Genomic DNA, 18,474 nt, shown 5'->3' on the forward strand with positions numbered 1-18,474 from the left:
AAAAAATTATAATATGCAGGAAATATAATGTATTGGTAAATATCAGTGTTGTACATATCCTGAAATATTTAATCACAGTTTAATGACATGTCCATTTTTTGTCCTTTGCTTTTTTAGTTACTTTCCATTACTTTCATTCCAGTCAATATTAACCCCCTCACTGCACAATTGTGGCATATTATACTATGGAATAAAGATTAGCAATGAAATGTTTGATCACAATTTGAGAAGTCATTCCTAAGCGATAATGTTTAATATCAAGTTTTATGACAATTGAATAAGCCATTCTCTAAATGCAGTATCGTATATGTAGGGGGTTCCATGCCCAGTCGGGAATACTAAAGGAAAAAATGAACATATTTTGGTTTGAATGTGGCAGCTGTGATGGGTCCTATATGAGACCAAAAAAGTGTTAAAAACGGATTCATGACTTGGAATATATATACTCCATTATTATTCGGTTGTCAGGGTCCATAATTAGTATATATACAGTATAATAGAAACAGCTATTCCACCAGTTTAAAGCTTACACCACTCTTATTTAAATTGTATATTTTTTATAATAAATGTTGTAAAGTGTAAATTAATAACACAGAATCCAATGACATTTGTACACTCTTGTATTATTTCGTACTTGTTTTGTAACATTATGAGACAGTTTGTTTTTACACACAAACATGCCATGCTGTCTTTGCAACCAATCACAGTACGAATAAGAAAAATTCAAAGCTACACAGGTTGAACAGGTCCTGCTACAGTCCTGCTACAATCCAACTGGAACCATCGTCAGAGGTAACCGCTAAAAAAAAAAGGTGCCTATAATATTAAACAAACTGTATATATATATATATATAATGGGGGTTGATTTTATTCTTAATACATGGATGGTAAAACGCGACTGAGTGCAGTGGCACTGGAACAATTTTTATAGTGGGGGTGCTGAAAGCCATTGAACAAAACTGTAATCCCTGTGTATGATGTCACACCCACAGCACCCCTAGTTCCAGCGCCCCTGTCTCAGTGTCATATATCAGAGTGCTGACTGTATGTATTTCTTTGTTTCATATCAAAAAGTATAAAAGGTAAGACAAATAATTGCTTATAAAATATAAATGTGTTTTAGTTATTTTTGATCACGACAGGTTCTATATTAAATAACACTGTCAGGTTGTTTTTGATTGATGCTCAATAATTATGTAAACAAGGGAAACCGAGCGACTGCATTGTTTTGTGTTGAGTAATTAACATGATTTATTCCATTGAATTAATACCTAAGAACTTCAAATTTCTTAAAGGCAATTACTTGGAAAACATAAGTACCGACACACCCCTACTGTATACAAAACAATTGTATTTGTTTTTCAGTGCCACTGCAGCTTTTAAGGCTTTTTTGGTAACATTAAATATATTTTTCCCTTTAACAAAATAATAACTCACTGCAGTGGCATTTTCAAATAGGAAATACAATAGCAGAACACCATATCTGCCGATAAATGAAAACCATTTCACCTGGTAACAGAAATGTTATTACATAAAAAAGTCTCTAACATTCTTTAACAATAATATTTCATTTGCTTCGTTTTACTTGAACTAACTTTACTATAAAAGCTTAAGATTGTACTGCTATCTTTTTTTAGGTGCATTTCCTGTCATTGTTTTTCTTACAGTGAAATAATATTTAATGTAATACTGCACCTGGCAAGTTGACATTAAAGTGAGTAAACCTGACGTCTTGACCAGTTGTCCACCTAAATGTATCCCGATCTTCTGTGTTTGACAAACCCAGCCAGAAATATTTTTCGGGCCTTAGTCCAACCAAGCTAATTAGATAGGCATGTTCATATCTAGAAGAAACGTATAGCATGTAAATAAAAGAAAAAATATTGAATTGATAAGGCAGTCGCTAAACATGCTCATTTTTTATAAACCCAGGGCAGCAGTAAAGGATTAGTCCCTTGATATGGCAGTGTGGATACAGTACCAAGCACTGCCGCATTTCAGAATTCTGTGATTACAAATATCCCTCCTCTTACTTGTCTGGTGAGCTTAGTGCTGCGTGATGTAATTTCCTTGATTGTTGCTACCTGGACCGAACAAATCTGTATCTACATTGAGGAAGACTATCTTTTTATTTTTTTTTAATTTAGTAGTCGCCAGTTGTTTTTTTATCATTTTCTTCCAATTTAGAATAGCCAATTATTTTAGGCTCACCTCACCGCTACCAGCCCCGCACTGACTCGGGAGCGGCGAAGACGAACACACGCTGTCCTCCAAAGCGTGTGCCGTCAGCTGACCGCTTCTTTTCACACTGCAGACCCACCATGCAGCCACCTCAGAGCTACAGCGTCGGAGGACAACGCAGCTCTGGGCAGCTTACAGGCAAGCCCGCAGGCACCCAGCCAGACTACAGGGGTCGCTGGTGTGCAGTGAGCCCCTCCCCGCCCGGCCAATTGTGCGCCACCCCCTGGGAGCTCCCGTCCATGGTCGGCAGTGGAATAGCCTGTACTCTAACCGTCGACATCCAGGCTATAGGGCGCATGCTGCACTCCACGCGGAGCGCCTTTACGGGATGCGCCACTCGGGAGCCCCCCCAAGGAAGACTATCTTCAATCTTAAGTTTGTAAAAGGTAAAAAAAACATAAAAAATGTATAATGCTAATATTCAATCCATTCATATTTAAAAAAATAATCATGGCTCAGTAGCTTTGCTGTCTAAATAAAATAATAAAAATACATTTTGTTATAAAAATGGATAGATACTTGACTCCAAGGAAAACAATAAATGTGTCAATCTAAATAACCATACATGAACCAGGCAAGTATGTGACTCTTTATAGATAATATTTCAGAACACTGTAGGCTTTTTATTCATACCTGTCATCAACAGTAACCAGGCTTGATGCTTTACTTTTGCAAGTCTGGTTTGCTTCTGTAAATGACTGCATGTCAGATCCCACATAATAGCAGTGAAAGCCATATCTGGTCCAACCCTAGAAAACAACAAGCAAATCTTATTGGTGGGTGGGTTAAAAGATCTGTTAAACAAGGCTGAATAATTACATGTGTAGAATACGTACCTTCTAATGTCCTTTTCATTTATTTTTTCACCATCCCCTTACCTTAACAATGTTAACAACAATTCTTTCTGGTTCTGTTCCTCCACTATTGAATAATAATAATAATAACACATTATCTGTGCCTGTAGTCCTAGTTGACAACTCTTGTGCACGTCCTGATTCCAAAAAAAGCACATGATGCAGTGATCTTCAACTTAGCTGGCCCCACCTGGTCTATTGTAATTAAATGAAGACGTTCTTTTGAAGCACTCAGAAGTAGATGGTAACTACAGGCACAGATAATGCCAGGTGAATTCTGATACAGAGAACAGACACACTGAAAGTGATTTGAAGAGTGGATGCTGTTAAATAGATTAGCGATTCTATACAAACACTTTCAAGACCTAAAAAGGTAATCTTGGAGCAATAGAAACACTCTAACATCATAAAATGGTAAAGGAAAGGTGAAAAATAAACCAGATTACATGTGAAGTACCTTAAAAATGAAAAATAGTGAACTAATTTCTGACAAAAACACATTGCATGTAAACAGGCAACCAAGAAAGAATAAAATGGTCAGCTATATAAAGAGATGTGATATCTTAAAAAATACTAATATAATTAAATATGTGTTGTTTTTTTTAACTTGCTATATATAATTGTGGGGATAATTCAATCATGCAGATAATAAGGCACATAGCTGTTGATTTAGTGTAAACATTTTTTTTACCGGTAAGTGAAAACTGAATGGGGGGACGGACGCACTGCAGCTTCACAGAGGAAAAAAGACTGCAATTGCATGTAGGCTGTTCCCTAGAACAATACAGAACACTGGAAGTGTTTGCTCAGCAATTCACAGCTAAGTATATTTTTCCTGCTGGAATATGTGTCTGTAACGGATGTGAAAATACAATACAAAGCAGAAGATATTGTCCGATAAAACAGATTTGTGTCAGCATCACATCACTAAATTCACTATTCAGCAAACTATTTCCTGCTCTTGTTATGAAAACACTGCAGGCCTCCTCAATTCCACCTGGGAGTGACACAGTTACATCTTCTTGCTTGATAAGGAGCAGCTTATGACCACTGTTACAAAACATTTACAGCGATAGCGTCCAAGTCATGGTCAATGTTTAAACCATTTGAAATTGATTTGGTTTTAAAAGATATTTAGCACCTTGGGGGACATCTGCGTGGTCAGAGTGAGAAGTGTAAAAATAATGAAGATATAAAATAAGGCAGTGAGTTAGCATTTGTCTCACATTAGTAAGCCCTATGCTTAGATACATGCTGCCTTTACGAAAAATAAAGTACATTTCCAAGCACCCAAACTCTAGCAAAATTGTGTAGAAGAAAATAAGTCTTGAACTTACTTTCTTGCAACCCTGTTCCACAATCTCGGGGGCACCATGTGGCTTGGATGAGGCTTTTTTCTTGCAAATGTATCCATATTGCTTTTCACAGATGTGATCTGTCCATTTGCCATCCTTTAGGTTTAAAAATACAACATCATTTATATCAATTGCTGTGCCTAAAAGATGGGATGGGGCACTGGAGCAACTCCATGCTTGTCTGGTTCCTAGTAGCTGATTGATCTTAAATCTTTGTCAAGATGGGTCTTAAAGGATGATTTTCTTTAAGACCCAACTTGACCCACCATGATTTTCTACCCGCAACGATTCCTGTGGGTTTGTTTTTAACCATTTACTGTGCCTCGTACAAATTCTAATGAAACATTTTGATGAATGCATTTATATTTTCAGTTTCTATTTTTAGCCAATGTAACCTTTTATAGTAAGCTACTTGATATGTCTATAGTACCATATGTTATTTCATTTAGGTTTACATTTTGAAAATGGTTCAATAGCTTGTACTTTATAAGCATATTTAAAATGTCATACAGTAAAAGTTAATTTATACTTTTAATCTCTTTGGGTAAAGAAAGGCCTTTTCTAGCTCTCCAAACACTGCTTATCAGCATAACACAGCTAGATCAACATTAACATTACCTTTCCTTTCATGAGAACGCAGTCCTCCTGGAGGTTAGAAGAATGGCTTGGTTCTCCAGTGTGCCATTTGGTGAATGTCACGTGTGATCCATCGCTCCACTCAAACAGCATATGCATTTTCAGGTCATTAAGTCCAATCCAGAGGTCATCACTTGGCACTGGGGGAGGGGAACATTTGCAAAAGTTTATACCAGTGCATGTCTCAATGAGGAACCAAAAATGTGTCTTTGTTGTTTCATTTCAGGATTATTAATAATAAACTACAATGTCATTAAACATGCAGTACACATGTACTGCACATCTATTGCAAAAAGTCTGACCAAGAGCTAGTAGTACACTTTGTTTTTCTTTTTTAAATAGTGTATACTTTTAATACAATTTTTTAAATAGTGTTACTGCTGTGGGGGGCATTGAAAAATGTTCATAATGCATATTTGCTGGGATATTGTATTGTATTTCCCCAAACTTTCATAGATAGCAAATGTTTTAGACACCAGTACTAGTAATACAGAAACAATGGGTTATACAGTAAGCCACTAATGCTTAGCTTGTATAACTTTTTGAGGATATATATCTGAAGATCAACATGAATTGAATAGACATTTATACAATCACTGGTAAATCAACAGACAGACTGAAATAAAAATACAGTGGTTGAAAGACAGTCCAATTAAAAATGAATGTTGTTGCACAAATTCTCAGCAAAGTAAATTCATATCGTAATTGGTACATACATACATATACAACATAATGTATACATACAATATCCAAGTTGTGAAATAACAAAGCTGTGTTCTTCAATATTATGGATGCTGGCAAGATCTCCTCCATCCTTGTGACATGCAGCCAAAGCCTCCTTCCATATTTTTTTTGATCTTTCTAAGTAATAGCAATGCCCTGCGTACGGCACCCAGTGATTAGAACAGTAACTGAGCTGACTGTTCACTGAAAAAAAAAGAGAGGTTACACATGTGAAACCCCTTTAACAAAATGACAAGTATGACGTGGTATAGCTTCAGATGGAAGAATGTTAAAGTTATCTAAATTTTATTTCTGAAAGGCAAACATTATAAAAACGAACAAGTAAAAACAAGACAATTACACACACACACTTCTTATTGAATGGTAATGTACGAAGTCTCCCAAACGTCCTGTTTTACACATACAATACAGTAGTAGATGCAAGGACATTTATATTAACCTGGCACTGTGGGTATCAGGTTGGTAGCATTCCCCTTCCTACAGATGTATCCCAGTTTATTTGAACAGGCCTTGTCTTCCCACTTGGCACCTTTTCCAGGATTCAACACAGCACAGTTCAGACCCGGCTGGGAAGAGGGACAGCCTTTATTTAAAGAGATAAAGAGGAACAAATAATAATAATAATAATAATAATAATAATAATAATAATAATAATAATAATAATAATAATTACTACAGTATATTCAACAACATGAATACAAACATCTCATGTTGTGTTTTAAAAAAGTGAAAAATAGAACAGTTATTAAACAAAAACGGTTGTTAAAACTGAATACGTTTAAGAAAGGAATTTCAATAATTAGTAGACTATAACAGAACTCACCTGGTGCCCAGTTCAAGTATCTGAATGGGTTACCATTACTCCATTGCCAGCCACTGTCAAAATCCAAACTATTTAGTCCAATCCACAATGGAGTGCTCAAAGAACTGGTTAAGCCTTTTGAAAAAAAAGGTACTGTATGTAAATGCTTTTTACTGTCTTGAAGGAAGTTAGATGTAAAACAGAATTGTATTATTCAAATTCCAATCATAATATATATTAATATATAATACATTGTACTATTGACCAATGTTCCTCAAAAATACTGTCAGAAGAAATGTCTGGGTAAATAAGGGGTGTCTGCCTGTCTCTGTCCGTACATCCATCAGTCTGCATGTAACACTTGCATTTCTGCATATATCTGAGGAACTGCTTATAAAACTTGGTGGCAATATTATTGAGTATACGTTATTGAGAGTTATTCAGATTCTGGGGTTATATGGAGGTGCCTGCTTGTTCATTCATCCACCCATCTGTATGCAAATCATACTTGTTTTGCATATACCCAGAGAATTACTTATCAGATTGTGATTAAACATTGAATTGCAAATTCTTATTCTGTAGTATTCTGTAAACACTGTTGATCATGGTCCTCAGTTTCTTCAGCATAATGATCGCTATCATTTTGAATTTACAGCCGTGGAGGGGGATGCATATTACTGACAAACAGGACTTGTTACCTTATTAAAGTAGGAAAGAGCTGTGAAACTATAGATGGGTTAAGTGTAGGTCTGATTAATGTCATCATTTTAGTAACACTTTTTTTTCAAGGTCTGAATTTGTCAAGAAAATACTGTTTTGTTCAAGACATAAATAGTTCATTTTTTCAGCCAAAGGGGGGTCGTTGTGTTTCCTAATTTAAAAAGCGTGTGATAGATCCATACCTGTAAGATATGTTTGTTCGTGTAGCTCGATGACACTTAGTAAGTCGGAATCTTGCTGCTGGCAGCTTTTCCTTGCTTGATGCCAGGTCAGAACTGCTTGGGTGTTTCTCTGATAGAGCACTCCAGTTACAGGGTCTGTGTCCCAACCAGCACCACCTGTGGAAATGAGCAGCATAATAAAAAAAATAAAATAAAATCAGATATCTTTAAAGAGAGAGAGAAATAGAAAACAGGGAGAACTCAAATTAAAACATGATTTAAAATCTGAAAGTTAATATTGGTTTCCCTGAGAATACAACTCACTCATGTAAACATGTTGAATATTATTTTACAAGTTTCCAGAATATAACATGCATCAATTTATCAAGGTGTGCAGTATATTCAATTAATAGTTTTCTATGCATGGTGTTTTTGATAGGGTTGTACATAGAGTGTATCCAGTGTTGGGAAAGTTGCTTTTAAAAAGTAATCTGTTACAGTGACAAGTTACTTTTTTTCTTTTTTAACTAGTTACAGTAACTTATTTGAAGAAAATGATGACTAGTTACAGTTCCAAATAGTTTTTTTGTCACAGCTCGGAATATTCTTTGAAGATCCAGTTATCGAACACACTCGTTCCCTCCTCTGATGCCATTTTCTAACAAAATGATATAAAAAGTGCATTCAAGTGTAAGGTTTGACTCGCACTGTTCAAACGCTTTCTGGTTTCCATGTAACTAAAAGAAACCATGTTATTAATTCACATATAATATAATGTGTTACCACATTTAATTACCTATCTGAAAATTATTATTATTATTATTATTTATTTCTTAGCAGATGCCCTTATCCAGGGGGACTTACAATTGTTACAAGATATCACATTATTTTTACATACAATTACCCATTTATACAGTTGGGTTTTTACTGGAACAATCTAGTTAAAGTACCTTGCTTAAGGGTACAGCAGCAGTGTCCCCCATGAAAGCAAGTTAAAACACAGTTCAGTTGATGCTTCAGTAAAGCAAAGTTATCACTGGTCTAACTGATTTCAATAGTGGTGGAGCTATAAAACGTTACAAATTCAATCAATAAATACAGTCAGAAAAACACTACAGCAAATATTTCCAAGCTTTGTAATATTTAGATACAAGGCCCTTTCATTCCATGCAATCTACTTTATATTGTTATTTCTAGAATGCTGCAACGAATTAGGCAAACACCAAAAATACAATGGCTGTTGTATTGTTCAATAATGAGTATATAACTTGCAATACAATTTCTAACTGACTTCCATCAGCAGTATTTAAGCAATATACGTTGCAAGGGGTCCTGTCCTCTTCCTCTTTCCATTGTATCTGTGACAGTGTTTGAGTCCAGAAAGGAGGGAAACAGAAGAATGAGCTGCTTAAAGACCGAGGAAGCTAGCTGTTTAAAGGTCAGGGCCCAGGCGTGATCTGTGCTAATTAACCTCTAAGAGAAATGTACAGGAAAACAGGAAAATAAAGAATTCCTATTTCAATAAAAGAACACAACAAGCTGTTGAGAAATCTCAGACACAAAGCCAGTCCTGCTACTAGTGTCAGGTTTATGAAACTGTAGAACTACAAAGTCATTTTAAAGCTTGCTCTGAGGAGAGATTATGAGACATCTCTGCATTCAAAACTCTTTTAACTTTGATGACATTTACATGGACAAGTCATGACAGTTTTCCTCACAATGTTTTTGCCGTACTTTTCAGGAAATGTGTTGCTAAGTTGTTCTGATTTAGTACAAGTTTTACTACTTAAAAAATAGATATGTGTAACATCTAAAGGTTTTGTTTAATTAAAGTAGTCTATAAATGTATGTGGGAACACGGGGGGTTACCCTACAATACAATAAAAAAAACAGTATGATCCTTAGGCCTATATGAATATATGATTGAGAACAGGGGGGTATGTAAAAATACATACGAGGTTCATGAGCAGCTTCATGCACTGGCAGTTCTATAGGCAGAGTACCAGGCTGAGCATCCTAATGTTCCTGTACACATCTGCCGGTCCCTGTACCCTGCCTCTGCTCCGAGAAGCCAGTGACTTTTGTTCTGCAGCTGCGGTAGAAGTGCCGGGCGCAGAATCCGCTTAACACACACACATTATAATGAAACGTGGAAGTCTTTTAATATTATAAACATTCAAACAAAAGTCTTTATTTAAAGTGATACGGTACATTTATGTTGTTTGTTAACTATATCCATTACTTATTGCACAATATACCAATTGATGCTAACAATTCATTCCAGTTCTGTGTGGTGGAAGAAGAGGTGGAGCTGTGTTATTCCTGGAACATCCTAAAAGAATTTACTACTAATATTACTACTACTACTACTATTATTAATAACACTGTGTAACAAATTTTTTTTTTTTTTTTTGGTTCCTGGGTAGTAAGTGTTATTTCCTAATTGCTTGTGCCTCAAAAGTATAGAAAATGGCTATTATTCCCCACAAACTTTGCTTTTGTGACCAGGACAGTGATATTTTGAAATTTACCTATTTTCCAGAACATTCCAGATAGATTCAGTGCTGAGTAAACTTGGAGTAACTTCTAGAACTTTCTAGAACTTTCCAGTAATATAAATAGTAGTATAAATACAGGGGCCTTAAGCCCACCAGTTCAGTTTAGTTCCAGCTGCCTAAGTGGATACATATCTGCATTTTTCTGAGATGGCATCAAGGTCATAGGAAACTTCAAAATGATGGCATTCCTGATGGGTCTCCAAGGCGGTTTTACCAAGTTTCCCTGCTATCTTTGCCTTTGGGACAGCAGGGACACCAAGGCGCACTACCACAGGCGGGACTGGCCACAGCGGACCGAGTTCTCTGTGGGGAGGAACAACGTCAAGTGGGAGTCACTGGTGGACCCCCGGAAGGTGCTGATGCCACCACTGCACATCAGATTGGGCCTTATGAAACAATTTGTCAGAGCTCTAGATAAGGAGTCGGCAGCCTTCAAGTACCTTCAAGACTTCTTCCCTAAGCTGTCTGAGGCAAAGGTCAAAGCCGGTGTCTTCGTCGGACCACAGATAAAGAAGATCCTGGAGTGCAATGAATTCCCCAAGAAGCTCACTAGTAAGGAGAAAGCGGCTTGGAACAGCTTTGTCGCAGTGGTTCGGGGCTTCCTGGGCAATCACAAGGCCGAAAACTATGTGGAGCTGGTTGAGACTCTGGTGAAGAACTACGGCACAATGGGCTGTAGGATGTCCCTCAAAGTCCATATCCTTGATGCTCATCTTGATAAATTCAAGGAGAACATGGGAGCGTACTCGGAGGAGCAAGGCGAGCGCTTCCACCAGGATATACTGGACTTTGAACGCCGCTACCAAGGACAGTATAACGAGAACATGATGGGAGACTACATTTGGGGGCTGATTCGTGAAAGTGATTTACAGTATAATCGTAAATCTCGAAAAACTACTCACTTCTAAATCTTTTGTAGTCATTTTTGTATTACTTTAGTATAAATACATGTTAATTTGGATTCATATGTTGTTTTTTTCTGACTTTATGTGAACGAAAAGACACAAATTCGCCCGTTTTCTCATTGGAAATAGGTAAATTTCAAAATATCACTGTCCTGGTCACAAAAGCAAAGTTTGTAGGGAATAATAGCCATTTTCTATACTTTTGAGGCATAAGCAATTAGGAAATAACACTTACTACCCAGGAACAAAAATTGTGTTACATAGTGTAATACAAGGCTAAAAGTTCGGTATGTTGTGCTTAACAACATGCATTTATACAAACATTAATAATAGGCTATGAGAGGTTTACATTTGCAGCGTCTTTTGCGTTCTTTCTTGTGTGTGTGTGGTTTGGTACAGCTTTGCTGAGGAATAACGTGAGATTCCGCCAGTTAAACGGAATCTTTAAGACTGCTGAGATTTCATGAGACACAAGCACGATTCCTGCTCCAGTTTACATGGGTTTTTACAGCTATTTTTATTGTGAGAAAGCGATTGACCCTGCCCTTAAAGTCGCGCTGCCAAAGGACGTTCTTTTGCTGTTTCACGATGTATTCACATGACAACCTCACACAGTCATGACAGTAGAGTCGATTTTCACGTGCATGTAAACCCAGCCATTGTATTTTATGTATTTTAAAGCCCCATTTCTCCTATACAGAGCACCGGGACTGGCTTGGCCCCCTGCAGTGGGCCACTTAAGGGAGACCTAAACTGGGACAGTGGTCAGTGATGCCATGCAATGAGGTTCGTGTTGGAGTTTCCCCTGGGGCTATGGGGATAGGACAGTATATGCGGCACCAAATGTGTATTGATTTCCATGGATTTATTCTCTGTTTTTGTAGGGAATTTGATAGGCTGGTCTGCACCTGGGAGGGAGGGACTTCCAGGATAGGTTATAGCAATAGACTTGGGTGGCAATGGGGAGAGCTAGTAGAGTAATAGCTGAAGCCTAGATCGTCAGCGGACCAACGTAGGGCACACTGTAGGGCAACTGTATTGTGTATTAGGGCTAATGGTAAAAGAATGTCCTCAGTTTGTTCAGGTCTCCTTATACCTGACATTACAGTACTGTATGTGAATCTCCATAACTATTACCACTTCTGTACATTTAATTATTACAGAACAAGAACACTATTATCTTTTACTCACTTTTTGTTGGACACATGCCCCATTTCTTGTCTTTATCATAGTCCGTTGTTGTTGCACACCAAAGATTACCATCAGACCTGCCGTTTTTGGTGCAGTCAGTATACCACTTCTGTTCAAACCTGAAAGGGAACTGGCATGGAATTCCATTTGAATTCCCACCTATTGAAAAGATATCTAAAGGAAGAAAAAGGCATTGCTAGTCATTATTATTTTGGTACAAAAAGGCATGTTTGGTAGTGCTGCAAAATAATAACCAAAAACACATCTAAAATCGCTCGTTCATATAGGCTGTGGTAGTTATTTATACCTCAAGTAATGGACAGCACATATTGCTTTAGACATTCTAAATTGCTTCAGACAGTCCAGGCCATTATTTGTATTTAGCTGATAGCTTAAAAATCTTAAACTTGAACTGCAAACTTTGGCTCAAGCTTTAGAGGTATAAAAGTACTAATTAGCTGCTTTTATTTTTTAGTAATATTGGCCCTATTCACAAATCTGTCTGGTAATGTAACAGCCTCCATATTATTTTTACAAGGTTGCTAATTTTAGCACTTACAGTTGTGCCTTGGTTTCAGCTATAACATATTCATTTGTTAATTACTTTTGGTGCTTGTAAATGTACTGTTCATGAAAGGTGTGGGACAATAGCACTGGCTATAGGCATGGCACTGGACTGCCTGACAGCATGGTGTTGAGCGCACCTCAGTCCTGACCCTAACCCTAACCCTAACCATAAGCCTGACCCTGACCCTGTCATCTCCCAAGCAGGGTATCATTTGTGTCACATGGTGCCAAATTATATGGTGGTTTTGTGTACAGAGCAGCTTTTTAAATCAAGATGACCAATTAAAAACAAGAGTGGCACTTTAATCAAAGATTTCCAAGTACCTTCAAAACCCCTAGAGCATAAATCATCCTTGGTGCCATATATCTTCCATCTGCTCCAAACTCCTGATCCTTTATACAGCATGACATTTTTTTCATTTCTGTTTCCATAATTGAAATATAAGTCTTCTCCCTTGATTGCAAATAAAGTGTCATTCCTGCACTCCCACTTCTGCAGTTCACTCTTCTCGTCACAGGGGTACAGCAGGACTTGAACCCAGTCTCCCTTTTTCTGCGTTCCTAGACATAATGTCAATGACAGGCTGACCAGTCTGTCATCTGAGACCCATCGGAACTGCTGTGACATGGCACTAGGGTCGCAAGCAGCGGTCTGGACTGAACTGGAACTGATTGCAACCACACATTTGTTATGATCTTCATTGTATATCAGAAAGGAACTTGTTTCTGTAAGATAATACAGTAATACCATTTTAAAATATGACATATGCAAGGGTTTTAATGCAACTTTCAATTTTTAATCAGTGAAGAAGGCACAGCATTCTCCAGGAAAGAACACAATACTCGCAAATTACATAAAACATGTTTTAGTTCATAGTGTTAGAAACAGTCCCTAGGGATAGAATGTGTCACTGAATATCCAAATTATTTGCTAGTGAATTTAATAACAAATAGTATTTCATAAAGGTAAAAAAAGGCTGGATTTTATATTTTCATGACATCCAAAAAAACCATAGACTTTGGTCTGTATTGCTCCATGAAAAGCAGCCATTAGTAATGCACAGTATTGTTGCCCATCAGTAGAACTATTCAAGCAGTGAGGTGATTACTGGCTGACACAGTAAGGAGGGGACAGTTGAAAGTCTAGTTATAAACCAGTGATGAAGGGGTTTGGACACTACTGTCTTCTCAATGAGTTCCCTTATTTACTTTCATGTAATATTAGTAAAGATTTGAATGTGTTCTTTCCATATTTTTTAGTGGTTGGAATGCATGTGTTTCCAAAGCAACTAGATTGTTACTCTCTCAGTAAGAATGTACAGGGTGTTCTGAAATGTGTCTAAGTAGCGAGAACAAACTACTTTCTCCACAAAATATTAAATATATCAAAAAATCGGAACGGTTACAAATATTATATATATAGTTTCTGCTTTAAGCTTTTCTGCTGCATGATTTTGGTCTTACTGTACTTTTACTAGGTAATGTCATACCAATTGATATGCAACATGTGAAAAAATAACATTTGAAACACATTATTAAAAAATAAGTCAACTCACCTAGCTGAACAGAGGTCCGAATGACATAAAGAAAAAACACCAGTGATATTCTAGCCATTATAAATGTTTCATTATTTTCCTGACTAATTTAGAAAAGTATTCTCAGGTCCTAAATCCAAGACCAGCTGTATTTACCGAGTCGATGCTCGTGTGAAAGTCATTGATTGTAGCAGGGTAGTGCACCCTAAATGCTAGTGATGTATCCTGTCACATGGGAGAGTAAAAAAAAACAGGAATGGACTTATCAACATGTGTTTCCACGTTTTATACTTGGAAGCATATCCATTTACTAGAAAACATATGCTGACAGATGTATATTTAAGCAGAAGTATTTATTGCATCATTCCTTTTTAATAAGAATGCCAGAATACTTAGTACTGTCTATATAATTTTATTTTTTCAAATTACATGAATGCAATCAATTACACATATGACTTATTTAAATAAGAAGTTCAATAATGACAATGGACACAGTACAGTAAATTATTTTACTTTATTTGTATGGGTGATGTGTTTAAGTATTTTAGCTATTAATACAGGACTACTTTATTATTTAAATAAAGTGTTTGAACTTAAAACAATGCAGAGTAAAACCCCAATCTTATTTAAAGAAACTTGCAGAAGGACGCAGGGGAATGAATAGCTGAAGCGCCACTCTGGTTTGATCGGACCTTAAAAAGGGTTTTCATTGATGTTGCAGAGTCATTGGTTCAGCTTGTGCGTGTGCATATAGTATTATTTACCTTGACCCACTCCCCCACTATTGGCTTCCTTTTTTTTCGTAAAAAACAGAATATCTCCTGCACAGACCAAGAGTCCACTCACCTGTGTAACCAGGGATCCTTTTAAATCAAGCCTAGAATGCAAAAGGTATATATATATATATATATATATATATATATATATATATATATATATATATATATATATATATATATATATATAATACCTTTTTTAATTCTAAAGTTTCAAAATCTGTTGTGTGTGGTTTTGACTTTTGTGGATTTTATATTTGAAAGTTTGAAGTCTAGGCTATTCCACTGCTATTCCACTGCCCACCATAGACAAGAGCTGGCCGAGTCTCGCCCAGGTGGGGAGGACTTAGGTCGGCCAGGGTGTCCTCGGCTCACTGCGCACCAGTGACCCCTGTAGATTGGCCGTCCGCCTGCGGGCTTGCCTGTAAGCTGCCCGAGAGCTGCGTTGTCCTCCGATGCTGTAGCTCTGAGGTGGCTGCATGGCGTGCCTGCAGATTGAAAAAAAGCGGTCAGTGATAGTGGTGAGCTGAGCCTAAAAAAATACAATTAACTTTGTCGCATAGATGAGAGGTTCAGCCCCTAGATTTGCTTATCTATGCCTATTAATAAAATAAACAAATATCAACAATTTAAAAAAAATTAAAACAATAACAATAATAATATTTGTGCACACCCAGCACACACTCAGAAGGCGGCTATATGCAGCAGTTGAAGTTATTAATGTAACATTAAATAGCAATGACATCCAAAGGTGGGGGCTGTAAATACAATGAAATTGATGAGAGGCACATGAACTGCACTCTCTTGAGGAAGTATCTATTAGGACACCCTGCATTCACCTTTGGATAGAAATGAAATGAATGGTCAGCAAAGTGCTCTAAACCACTCACTCTGAAGTGCCATCAATCAAAGGTAGGGCTACCACCTCTGAGGTACCAAAAAACAGGACCTCTGAACAGAAGGGGGGTGTTAAAAATCATATAATCATCCAATAGAAAACACTGATAATATTACTGCTATAGTATTGACAGCCAATTAATACTTTGTGTCTAATGCAGTAATATTGTATCTGTATTTCTTAAACTACATTTGAATGATTTACTCATTTATATAGAGTACCTGTAAAATAATAGGATTTTCAATCAAATATAAACAAGTAGCTATGGTGACATCACTAGCAAATTAGTACCATCGAAGGTTTGAATTTTCAAAGAAAATGTGTTTTGTAAAATTAACTATCCAGCAGGCAAAACTCTGTGTTACTGTATGTTGTTGTGCTGTATCTGGGGCAGGCAGTTGTATTAACCTCAGAGCCATGGTGAAATCGTCTGAATGAAAAGGCTGAACTGCTAATTTCAACGAAGACACAGCACTTCTTGGAGTCCTTCGGTGCATTTTATCTCAAAAGTAGTGCTGATTCAGAAGAAAAGCCAGCAGAGGAAATCAAGACATGATCTTGTAAAGGGAAATGCAGGGGTGAGCCTGAAAACTATAGGAATGTATGGATAAGAATGCATAGGAAATCCTGCATCCTGCAAAGGGAAATCCAGAGATGAAAGTGCAGAAGAGAACCTGAAAATAAAGTAGAATCTGGAGAATACATCTGGAGGTGATGGTGCTGAGGAATGAGCTACATATTGATCTCCCAGCAATATTCAATGTCTTCAAAGAGAATGTATTGACCAGTCTACTTAAATTAACTTTAGTACATAAGAACATAAGAAAGTTTAGAAATGAGAGGAGGCCATTCAGCCCATCTTGCTCGTTTGGTTGTTAGTAGCTTATTGATCCCAGAATCTCATCAAGCAGCTTCTTGAAGGATCCCAGGGTGTCAGCTTCAACAGCATTACTGGGGAGCTGGTTCCAGACCCTCACAATTCTCTGTGTAAAAAAGTGCCTCCTCTTTTCTGTTCTGAATGCCCCTTTATCTAATCTCCATTTGTGACCCCCGGTCCTTGTTTCTTTTTTCAGGTCAAAAAAGTCCCCTGGGTCGACATTGTCTATACCTTTTAGGATTTTGAATGTTTGAATCAGATCGTCATGTAGTCTTCTTTGTTCAAGGCTGAATAGATTCAATTCTTTTAGCCTGTCTGCATACGACATGCCTTTTAAACCCGGGAAAATTCTGGTTGCTCTTCTTTGCACTCTTTCTAGAGCAGCAATATCCTTTTTGTAACGCGGTGACCAGAACTGAACACAATATTCTAGGTGAGGTCTTACTAATGCATTGTAAAGTTTTAACATTACTTCCCTTGATTTAAATTCAACACTTTTCACAATATATCCGAGCATCTTGTTGGCCTTTTTTATAGCTTCCCCACATTGTCTAGATGAAGACATTTCTGAGTCAACATGAACTCCTATGTCTTTTTCATAGTTCCCTTCTTCAATTTCAGTATCTCCCATATGATATTTATAATGCACATTTTTATTGCCTGCATGCAATTCTTTACACTTTTCTCTATCTGTCTGCCCAGTTCTGAATGCTGTCTAGATCATTTTGAATGACCTTTGCTGCTTCAAAAGTGTTTGCCACTCCTCCTATTTTTGTGTCGTCTGCAAATTTAACAAGTTTGCTTACTATACCAGAATCTAAATCATTAATGTAGATTAGGATTAGCAGAGGACCTAATACTGATCCCTGTGGTACACCACTGGTTACCTCACTCCATTTTGAGGTTTCTCCTCTAATCAGTACTTTCTGTTTTCTACATGTTAACCACTCCCTAATCCATGTGCATGCATTTCCTTGACTCCCTACTGCGTTCAGTTTGAGAATTAATCTTTTATGCGGGACTTTGTCAAAAGCTTTCTGGAACTCTAAATAAACCATGTTTCTTTATTTGTTAAAGCAGGTCAGTCAGTTTTTGTGTCTTGTCCTCGGCGTACCGAAAGGTAATTGGTTGTTTGTTATTTTATTTTTATGATGATTGGTGTGTTGTAGACACGGTAGTTAAGTGATTTATATTTTATTACGTTTTTGCTAGTTTCCTGAGTGTGTTTGTGTAATGAGTTGTTGTTGATATTTTGATTATTATTTAGTTTGGTTTGGGGTTAATCGGTGTGGTTGAGGGCAGTAGCCACCTGATTGGCCTGCTAATTAGGTAATGTAATTTGTATTGTGTTTCCTTTTGTTTAACATTGAAGTCCTGCCAGTCTATTAACAACTAATTAACCCCAATTTATGTTGTTCCTTATTTTGCTGCTAAACCTGAACTTTGCTGCTAATTGTCTTAAATATAACTAAACTTGTATTTTGCTGTTGAACTGTTCTAATGTAGTTAAACTTGGTATATTGCTCTAATGTTCCCTAATACTGTTAAACCCTGTGTGTATTAACAGTCTGGCTTTTGTTGTAGAACCCTTGTTGGGAAGAGCTGTTTCCAACCATCTACCACTCTTAATGAGAAGTGAAATCGCTGCTATATG

At 37.0% G+C, this 18,474-nt stretch overlaps 1 protein-coding gene across 1 annotated transcript in view; it reads right to left on the bottom strand.

Annotated features, from left to right (window-relative positions):
• Positions 1-14,455, bottom strand: part of LOC117394969 (macrophage mannose receptor 1-like) — a 35,447-nt gene extending 20,992 nt beyond the window's left edge. Inside the window, exons 1-11 of the mRNA XM_033993760.3 lie at positions 14,291-14,455; positions 13,059-13,460; positions 12,168-12,341; positions 7,535-7,690; positions 6,654-6,767; positions 6,270-6,413; positions 5,831-6,013; positions 5,069-5,226; positions 4,433-4,546; positions 2,875-2,990; positions 1,696-1,844 (exon numbers count right to left, since the gene is read on the bottom strand). Of these exons, the coding sequence (XP_033849651.1) occupies positions 1,696-1,844; positions 2,875-2,990; positions 4,433-4,546; positions 5,069-5,226; positions 5,831-6,013; positions 6,270-6,413; positions 6,654-6,767; positions 7,535-7,690; positions 12,168-12,341; positions 13,059-13,460; positions 14,291-14,348 (1,768 nt within the window). The 5' untranslated portion in view covers positions 14,349-14,455. The remainder of the gene's footprint in view (positions 1-1,695; positions 1,845-2,874; positions 2,991-4,432; positions 4,547-5,068; positions 5,227-5,830; positions 6,014-6,269; positions 6,414-6,653; positions 6,768-7,534; positions 7,691-12,167; positions 12,342-13,058; positions 13,461-14,290) is intronic.
• Between the last annotated feature and the right edge of the window lie 4,019 nt (positions 14,456-18,474).

This window comes from Acipenser ruthenus, chromosome 3 (genome assembly GCF_902713425.1).
Source record: "Acipenser ruthenus chromosome 3, fAciRut3.2 maternal haplotype, whole genome shotgun sequence".
Lineage (NCBI taxonomy): Eukaryota > Metazoa > Chordata > Actinopteri > Acipenseriformes > Acipenseridae > Acipenser > Acipenser ruthenus.